At 62.5% G+C, this 9,677-nt stretch overlaps 3 protein-coding genes across 3 annotated transcripts in view; 2 read left to right on the forward strand and 1 right to left on the reverse strand.

The window, feature by feature from the left end:
* The first annotated feature begins 598 nt into the window (after positions 1 to 598).
* LOC148828920 (uncharacterized) lies at positions 599 to 4,812 on the forward strand. The gene is made up of 5 exons (XM_088922682.1): positions 599 to 1,387; positions 2,164 to 2,262; positions 2,861 to 3,020; positions 3,106 to 3,229; positions 3,358 to 4,812. Exons 2-5 carry the CDS (start codon positions 2,176 to 2,178, stop codon positions 4,496 to 4,498), a joined length of 1,512 nt encoding a protein of 503 aa, XP_088778808.1. The 5' UTR covers positions 599 to 1,387; positions 2,164 to 2,175; the 3' UTR covers positions 4,499 to 4,812.
* Positions 4,813 to 6,545: 1,733 nt separating this feature from the next.
* LOC148828921 (ras-related protein R-Ras-like) lies at positions 6,546 to 8,397 on the forward strand. The gene is made up of 3 exons (XM_088923530.1): positions 6,546 to 6,922; positions 8,132 to 8,219; positions 8,291 to 8,397. Exons 1-3 carry the CDS (start codon positions 6,824 to 6,826, stop codon positions 8,395 to 8,397), a joined length of 294 nt encoding a protein of 97 aa, XP_088779656.1. The 5' UTR covers positions 6,546 to 6,823.
* Positions 8,398 to 9,189: 792 nt separating this feature from the next.
* Positions 9,190 to 9,677, reverse strand: part of LOC148828922 (ATP-sensitive inward rectifier potassium channel 11-like) — a 2,967-nt gene continuing 2,479 nt past the window's right edge. Inside the window, exon 4 of the mRNA XM_088923531.1 lies at positions 9,190 to 9,216. Within this exon, the coding sequence (XP_088779657.1) occupies positions 9,190 to 9,216 (27 nt within the window). The remainder of the gene's footprint in view (positions 9,217 to 9,677) is intronic.

Here is a 9,677-nt window from a genome sequence, read left to right on the forward strand (position 1 = left end):
GTGTTTCAGAACTGGAGGTGCTTTGTCAGCGCGGTAGAGGTGTGGGTGACTGTCGTGATTATCGCGCATTGATGAGGCGCGCTGTGTCCGTGTTTCCATTAGGGAGAGATAGAGAGCCTGTCTCCCAATAATGCTCAATATTTTTACAGTATATGTCAATATTTTATGACATGTCTCTGTTGTAAATGTCTGTAGATTTTATTTTACTTTTATTTTTTATTTTGTTCCATGTTAATTTTATTATTTTTATTTGCTTTGGCAACACTGATTGTACCCATCGGTCATGCTAATAAAGCACCTTGAACTGAATTGAGAGAGAGAGAGAGAGAGAGAGAGAGATGCTCTGTTGCCATGGCGACCGCAGGACGTGGGGACCCGCGAGCCGAGGCTGGGGGTGTTTTGTTTTCGTGCTGGCCTCGCGCGTGTGCGGGATTCCTCTCGGGGCGCGTGGGGGGGCGGGGGGGGGGGGGGGGGGGTTGGCAGAAGCAGCGCGCTGATTGGCCGGGGATGACATCAGCCTTGCGCTATTTTTAGCTGCGCTGAGCTGCATTACCTCATCGCCCTGCCTGGCGCAGGTACCGGCCGTATAAAACCCTCCGGAGGCGCAGACAGCGGGACTCGTACTCTCACTGACAGAGCGGGAGCGAAGCGCTTTACTGGAGCCGCACTGTGGGACCGCCGGCGCTCGGACCCTGCCCGCAGCCCGTGTCTCTGCCCTGCGCGCTCGGACCCTGCCCGCAGCCCGTGTCTCTGCCCTGCGCGCTCGGACCCTGCCTGCAGACTTGATTCCCTCTTCAGCCGGACTGTGGGACCGCCGGCGCTCGGACCCTGCCCGCAGCCCGTGTCTCTGCCCTGCGCGCTCGGACCCTGCCCGCAGTCCGTGTCTCTGCCCTGCGCGCTCGGACCCTGCCCGCAGCCCGTGTCTGTGTCCTGCGCGCTCGGACCCTGCCCGCAGCCCGTGTCTGTGCCCTGCGCGCTCGGACCCTGCCCGCAGCCCGTGTCTGTGTCCTGCGCGCTCGGACCCTGCCCGCAGCCCGTGTCTGTGCCCTGCGCGCTCGGACCCTGCCCGCAGCCCGTGTCTCTGCCCTGCGCGCTCGGACCCTGCCCGCAGCCCGTGTCTCTGCCCTGCGCGCTCGGACCCTGCCCGCAGCCCGTGTCTGTGTCCTGCGCGCTCGGACCCTGCCCGCAGCCCGTGTCGGACCTGCAGGCTGGGCTGCTGAGCTACTCGAGAGAGAGAGAGAGAGACCTCACCTGGCGAGTTTCTTGCACCCTTTTGGGCGGCGGGCTAGTTGTGGTTTCCCGCCCTGCGTGTCGTGGGCAGGACGGGCCCACTGTGGGATTGTCGCAGACTCCTTCAGCCCCGCGCCGCGCGCACCGGAGCCCCACGGTGAGTCCCGCGGATCGTGCGCGGCTTGTCACTGGTGCTCCGTCCACGGGAGGGGGGAGATACAGTCCCGCTGAGGTCGATACTGTGGTCATATCGGTCCGGTCCGGTCCGGTCCAGAGTCGCTACGCAGACCGAATCACTTTCGCTGCGATTACTGCTGTTGTCGGCACTGTCCTGGGTTAGTGATGGAAATGAATGGTTTTGCAAGCAGGTTTGAACTCGCGGGGCTATAAGCAGCTGAGGTCCTGCTGGAGTCGCAGCGCCCTGCCCCCTGTCGGCGGCCCGACAGCACTGCAGGGATGAGCGCCAACCCGATCCAGGCCAGGGGTTACCGTGTGTTCAGCCACCCTCCAGTCCGGAGCTGTCTGATCCGCTTCGCTTGTGCTGGTGAATTAGATTGACTGGTAAACCAGTAAAACCAGGAGCGGATCAGGCTTCTGTGCGCCAGGAGTCTGATTGACCGCAGTGTAAAACCAGAAGCGGATCAGAGTGCTGTGCGCCAGGAGTCTGATTGACCACAGTGTAAAACCAGGAGCGGATCAGAGTCCGGTCTGGCTGAGCTCTGCAGTCTGGCCAGAGCTGTCTGGAAGACAGCAGCTCAGGGTGGTTGACGAGGGGTGAATTTACTCTGAGAGGAGGAGGAGGAGGGACAGATCAGAGGAAGTGAAAACAGGAAATACCCCTGGGGGCAGAGCGGGGGTGAATCTGTCCCACTGGTGTGAGTGGAGCTCTGGTGTGTGTTTCCTGCCTGACCCCTCCTGTCACTGACCCCGCAGTGACCCCGCAGGATGGTGATGTACCAGGACGCCGACAGACCCGCCCTGTCCCCTCTCCTGCCCCACCTGTACCTGGGAGCCCAGAGGGACGTCACCAAGGTGAGTCTGCAAGGGTCGAGCCCTCCAGCGTCCACTACTGTCCAGCCAGTCAGGGCCGGCTATGTGGTCAGTCAGTGTGTGGTCAATTGCAGTGGGAGTGGAGGCCAGTGTGGAGTCAGTCAGCATGTCCAGTCAGTTGCAGTGGGAGTGGAGGCCAGTGTGTGGTCAGTCAGTGTGTGGTCAGTTGCAGTGGGAGTGGAGGCCAGTGTGTGGTCAGTTGCAGTGGGAGTGGAGGCCAGTGTGTGGTCAGTCAGTGTGTGGTCAGTTGCAGTGGGAGTGGAGGCCAGTGTGTGGTCAGTCAGTGTGTGTGGTCAGCTGCAGTGGGAGAGGTGGCCAGTGTGTGGTCAGTCAGTGTGCCTGGTCAGTTGCAGTGGGAGTGGAGGCCAGTGTGTGGTCAGTCAGTGTGTGGTCAGTTGCAGTGGGAGTGGAGGCCAGTGTGTGGTCAGTCAGTGTGTGGTCAGTTGCAGTGGGAGTGGAGGCCAGTGTGTGGTCAGTCAGTGTGTGTGGTCAGCTGCAGTGGGAGAGGTGGCCAGTGTGTGGTCAGTCAGTGTGCCCGGTCAGTTGCAGCGGTGTGGGATAACGCTCTCCTCTCCCGCAGGACGGCCTGTCCACTCTGGGGATCTCTCATGTCCTGAGTGTGAGCCGCTGCTGTCCACAGCCCCCCTTCCTGCCGCCGTCCTGCTTCCTGCGCATTCCCATCGACGACTCGCTCAGCGACCAGCTGCTCCCCTGGATCCCCGCCGCACTGGCCTTCATCGGTACCCTGCTCCTCTTCCTCCGCCCTGTCACTCTACAGCCCAGCCAGTCAGTGTGTCCAGATTAACCCCCCTCTCTCTCTCTCAGACCAGGCTCGCTCTCAGAGAGGAGCTGTGCTGCTGCACTGTGTGGCCGGAGTCTCTAGGTCTCCAGCTCTCGCTGTCGCCTACATCATGCACCACCTGGGACTCGGCTTGGACGATGCCTACCGGTCAGTCAGTCCTTCTGTCTTCCTGCCACCTTGTGTCCTTCTCTGTTCTGTCCCTGTCCGAGTCAGCGTGTCTGTCTGTCTGTCTCATTCTGCCTGTGCAGCAGCGGTGACTCTGTCTCTCTCCGCAGGTTTGTGAAGGAGAGGCGCCCCTCCATCTCGCCCAACTTCAACTTCCTGGGTCAGCTGCAGCACTTCCAGAGCATGCTGGCCCGCCCCGGTGCGCTGCCAGCCAATCGCAGCAGAGCGCCCAGCCCGTCTCCGACCAACCTGACCAATCAAAATCTGCACCCTCCTGCTGCAGGAAGTGACCTCGGTCACGACAACAGCAACACCACTTTCTCGGGCAGTGGGCGGCTGGTTCCCATGATGCACTACGACAGACCGACTCGCGTCAACCTTAACCTGGAGCTCCGGGTCCCCCAGCGAGGGACTGACGCCCCCGGACCTGCACGCAGCTCGGACTCCCTCTCTAGGGACGACGCCCCCAGCGCCCCCGACACCCCGAACGAGCCCCCGTCTCTCTCTCTGGGCAGCGAGACGCCCATCGACTGCCTCTGCTCCTCCGCTCGCTCGCTCTCCCTCTCTCCCGCCCCGAACAGGACCGGGCGCCGGGGTGCAGGCCCGCCCCAGCCGAGCCCCCAGGCGCCAATCGGGCACCCTGCCGCTCGAGAGCCACAGGAAAGCCAGGCGCCCCGACCCCAGCTCCTGTCCACGGAGAGGACCCCACGACCCCCTGGCTGTCCGCCGGCGGTCAGTGCGGGACCCGGTGGGATCCAGCCCCCCATCCCGCAGACGGACCCCAGCCTGCCCCAGACCGGGCCCCCGGCTCGACCCGGCCGCTCCAGGGGCGACCCAGAGCCGGGCGGGCCTGAGGTCTCCCAGGCTGAGAGGCGCCGGAGCCTGACCCTGTCCCTCTCTGCTCCCCCCGCCCTGGCCGCCCCTGTCCCGGACGGCCACCGGGGGGCGCTCACGGGCTGCGCCGTGGCCGAGGAGGCCCGAGAGGACCAGGGGGACCCCAAGACCCCGGCCTCCCCCTTCAACCTGGCCGTCTCCAGGCTGGTGGGCTGGGGGGAGCGGCTGCTGCTGGGGGCTTTCCTGGGCACCAGGGTGACGGAGGCTGAGGAGGAGCTGGGGAGCCCCCTGCGCCCCCGAGTGAGCCCCCGGCTGCTCGTCCTGGGGGCGCCCAGCTGCAAGCACCAGGTCTTCGCCCAGCGGCACCTGGCCAGCCGGGGTCAGAGGTCATCGCGGTGCGGAGCGGTGCGGCTGTGAGGAGGTGACGTGCTGGTGAACCCCTCATCCTGATTGATTGATTGATTGATTGATTTCTGGGGCTGGTTTAGTGGCGGACGAGGCCATTCGGGTCGCCTGCAGAAGGGGGGCGCACTGGCGCAGGACTGGACACTGACGCCCCGACGTGGGGTTAACCTTTTTGCACAGACTCTTGGGGTCCCGCCCGAGGGGGGTGTTCCGGCCCCTGCGGCCTGCGGGCCGGTCCTGGAGCGGTCCAGTGTGGCGTCTTCCCGCCAGGCTCGCGGGTCTGCTTGTGCTCGTGAGGAGATGTTTAATAAAGACGGGGTGTTTTGTACGGGGTCTGTCCGAGTCGTGGTGCGAGGATCTCGCTGTGTGTGTGTGGAGGGGCTGCTGCTCTGTTACACAACACGCTGCACACTGTACTGTTACACAACACACTGCGCCCTGCACTGCTACACAACACGCCGCACACCGCACTGCTACACAACACGCCGCGCCCTGCACTGCTACACAACACGCCACACACTGCACTGCTACACAACACACTGCACTGTTACACAAGACAGTGCAGCTGCTGTGTGTCTCCCAGGTGGGGCTGGCAGGAGTGAGAGGAGTCTCTATCTGTCTTCCTGGGGGAGAGCTGGATCTGCGCTCGGCGCCCTGGTCCAGCCCGTGCTGCCCTGCAGGTGTACTTCTGCCCGCCGGCCACTGGGTGGAGCCGTTTCCCTTCTAACCGCCAAGTCTGCACAATCTCTGCCTGTTCCTGTCTGGTTATTCCCGGCTCCGCCCCTGCTTTGTGCAGAGAGCTGCAGTGACTCGAGCGCAGGACCTCAGTGCGCCTGTGTTTCATAAAGCGTCTGCTGGGCTCGGCCTTCTCCAGACTCGCCATGGCTTTGAGCGCAGAGCCCCAATCTCTGCCCACTGGACACCCCGGCACACTGACTCTGACCACTGACCAACTGGACACACTCCAGCACACTGACACTGACCACTGGACACACTGATACTGTCCACTGGACACTGCACCACACTGACACTGACCACAGGACACTCCAGCACACTGACACTGACCACTGGACACACTGATACTGTCCACTGGACACTGCACCACACTGACACTGACCACTGGACACACTGCAGCACACTGACACTGACCACTGGACACACTGATACTGTCCACTGGACACTGCACCACACTGACACTGACCCCTGGACACCCCAGCACACTGACACTGACCACTGGACACCGCAGCACACTGACACTGACCACTGGACAGACTGCAGCACACTGACACTGACCACTGGACACTGACACTGTCCACTGGACATACTGCAGCACACTGACACTGACCACTGGACACTGGACATACTGCAGCACACTGAAACTGACCACTGGACACACTCCAGCGCACTGACACTGACCACTGGACACTGGACACACTGCAGCACACTGACACTGAGCACTGGACACTGCAGCACACTGACCAACACTGAGGAGACAGAGGACAGGAGACAGGAGCGCAGTCTCACTGGAGACTCGTGTGCAGAGCACCAGCGCCACCTCCTGTCCCAGCAGCGGCCCGGCTCGGCCCGGCTCGGGAAAGAGGAAGTCCGGCGCTCTGCCAGCCCAGGCCGGACGGGCTGAGCCCCGCACAGCGCCTGAGCTCCGACAGCCCCACGCGGGACGCTGAAACACTCGCGACACTCGGGCCGCGGATTGCCAGTTGAGGCACGCGCTAGGACCCGCCGCGGCTCGAGCGGGCCTCACCCCCGCTCGCGGCCGTCTCCATGTAAGGCAGAACACACCGCGTGAGTCACTCGGCTTCTCACCGAGCCGCGTCACGGGGCCTCTCCGGCGCCCCGCCCCCTCATAGAATATTAACGAGCCTGTCCCTGAGGCTCGGCGCCGCGTCGCCCCGCCCCCCGACGGAAGCCACGCCCCTTCATTGGATATGCATAAGCCTCGGTTATTCTCCGGCCCGGGCCAGGTGGGGCGCCCCGCCCCCTCATGAATATTAATGACCAGTTTAATTTCCCCTCACCCAGCCCGTCTCTGCTCGGAATGAGAGACGGCGGGCGGGGAGGAGACGAGAGGAAGGGTCGCCTCGGGCCGTGAAGTTTTTCAAAGAGCTGGAAAGGTGCGGAAGGAGCGGCCATATTCCCGTGTAGCGGAGAGCGAGACGGACTCGCACCCGGGACGCCAGGGAGCTCGAGGGCAGAAGCCGAGTCCCGTCGCGCGCCGGAGCGCCCAGAAGTTCCGAAGTTCGCGGAAGAGGCTGCGCGAGGCACCGGCAGCCCGAGGAGGCGAGGCGAGGGGGGCTCGAGCGCCAGGCGGCCCCGAACATGTCTCGAGAGCCGCCCACGGACGAGGAGAAGTACAAGCTGGTGGTGGTCGGGGGCGGCGGCGTGGGCAAGAGCGCGCTCACCATCCAGTTCATCCAGGTGAGCCCGGCCGCGAGGCGCCGCCAGCGTGGCTGGCGGCTCCGGGTCCGAGTCCGGGTCCGGGTGCGAGCCGGGCAGGTCCGGGCGTGACAGCCCTGCGTGCGTGTGCGTGGCTGAGTGAGCTGGGAGGAAGGGGTGGGCGCTGGTCCGTGTCGGATTCCGAGACGGGACAGGCCCGTCTGAGAACTGAGCAAGGCTGCACCGGAAGATCGTGGTACACAGTGCGTTCATGGTTACAGTGCAGCCCGGTGAGACCAGGGTAAAATCACAGTACAGCTCAGCAGAGCCCAGTGAGATCAGGGTAAAATCACAGTACAGCTCAGCAGAGCCCAGTGAGATCAGGGTAAAAGCATAGTACAGTGCAGTAAAGGCCAAGTGAGATCAGGGTAAAAGCACAGTACAGGACAGTGCAGTACAGCCCAGTGAGATCAGGGTAAAAGCACAGTACAGCGCAGTGCAGCCCAGTGAGATCAGGGTAAAAGCACAGTACAGCACAGTACAGCGCAGTGCAGCCCAGTGAGATCAGGGTAAAAGCACAGTACAGCCCAGTGGACAAGTCCCAGTGCACAGCGGTGTGGTCCAGTCAGGTTTCCGAAGGTGTGGAGCAGATTGCTGGTCAGGCGCTGGTTCTGTGCTGCGTGGGCGCGGTCAGGCGTTGGGAGGCGCTGGGACTTGCCTGCAGGAGTGAGCAGACACCGATGACCACTGTGGGTGGAGTATTACTCAGCTGTTACTCACTGGCCTGGAGTGTGTTAATTACTCACTCGCTACTCCTCCACTGGGCTGGTCTGTCAGGGTCAGTACCTGTCCGGGGTCAGTACCTCTCTTGGGTCAGCAAACCCCTCTGTCCGGGGTCAGTACCTCTCTTGGGTCAACGGACCCCTCTGTCCGGGGTCAGTACCTCTCTTGGGTCAACGGACCCCTCTGTCCGGGGTCAGTACCTCTCTTGGGTCAACGGACCCCTCTGTCCGGTCAGTAGCTGTCCGGGGTCAGTGGACCCCTCTGTCCGGTCAGTAGCTGTCCAGAGTCAGTGGACCCCTCTGTCCAGGGACAGTAGCTGTCCAGAGTCAGCGGACCCCTCTGTCCGGGGTCAGTAGCTGTCCGGGGTCAGCGGACCCCTCCGTCCGGGGTCAGTAGCTGTCCAGGGTCAGTAGCTGTCCGCTTTCCGGTCAGCGTGTGTTCACTCCTCTTCCTCTGTCTCTCTTGCAGTCCTACTTCGTCTCGGACTATGATCCCACTATCGAAGACTCCTACACGAAGATCACGTCGGTGGACGGCCGGCTGACCCGATTAGACAGTAAGTGTGTGTCCTGGCGGTCGGCTCGGTCAGCGGTGTGCTGTTGGTAGTAACTGTCCCCTCTCTCTCAGTCCTGGACACTGCCGGCCAGGAGGAGTTCGGGGCGATGAGGGAGCAGTACATGCGCTCCGGAGAAGGGTTCCTGCTGGTCTTCGCCATCAACGACCGGGGCAGGTGAGCACATGACCGCTGACCGCACACTGCCCTGCACTGCTGACCACTGACCACACCCCTGACCACTGACTACACACTGCCCCACACCCCTGACCACTGACCGCACACCCCTGACCACTGACTACACACTGCCCCACACCCCTGACCACTGACTGCACACCCCTGACCACTGACTACACACTGCCCCACACCCCTGACCACTGACCACACACCGCCCCACACCCCTGACCACTGACCGCACACCCCTGACCACTGACTACACACTGCCCCACACCCCTGACCACTGCCCCACACCCCTGACCACTGCCCGCACACCCCTGACCACTGACTACACACTGCCCCACACCCCTGACCACTGACCGCACACTGCCCCACACCCCTGACCACTGACTACACACTGCCCCACACCCCTGACCACTGACCACACACTGACCGCACACCGCCCCACACCCCTGACCACTGACCACACACTGACCGCACACCCCTGACCACTGACCACACACTGACCGCACACCCCTGACCACTGACTACACACTGCCCCACACCCCTGACCACTGACTACACACTGTCCTGTCCACTGACTCCTCTAGTCCCTGTGGAGTCCAGCACACTGACAAAGCCCAGTCACGGGCTCTAGACTCTTCTAGTCCCTGTGGAGTCCAGCACACTGACACAGCCCAGTCACAGGGCTCTAGAGTCCTCTAGTCCCTGGGGAGTCCAGCACACTTACACAGCCCAGTCACAGGCTCTAGACTCTTCTAGTCCCTGTGGAGTCCAGCACACTGACACAGCCCAGTCACAGGGCTCTAGAGTCCTCTAGTCCCTGGGGAGTCCAGCACACTTACACAGCCCAGTCACAGGCTCTAGACTCTTCTAGTCCCTGTGGAGTCCAGCACACTGACACAGCCCAGTCACAGGGCTCTAGAGTCCTCTAGTCCCTGGGGAGTCCAGCACACTGACACAGCCCAGTCACAGGCTCTAGACTCTTCTAGTGGAGTCCAGTACACTGACACAGCCCAGTCACAGGGCTCTAGAGTCCTCTAGTCCCTGGGGAGTCCAGCACACTGACACAGCCCAGTCACAGGCTCTAGACTCCTCTAGTGCCTGTGGAGTCCAGTACACTGACACAGCCCAGTCACAGGCTCTAGACTCTTCTAGTCCCTCTGGAGTCCAGCACACTGACACAGCCCAGTCACAGGCTCTAGGAATACCAGGAGGTGACCTTTAGAGTTAGGAGAAGCTGGACTGTAACAACAGAGCCAGGAGTTATGGGATACTTCAGCT

Source organism: Atractosteus spatula, chromosome 8, assembly GCF_055471065.1.
Source record: "Atractosteus spatula isolate fAtrSpa1 chromosome 8, fAtrSpa1.hap1, whole genome shotgun sequence".
Classification (NCBI taxonomy): domain Eukaryota; kingdom Metazoa; phylum Chordata; class Actinopteri; order Semionotiformes; family Lepisosteidae; genus Atractosteus; species Atractosteus spatula.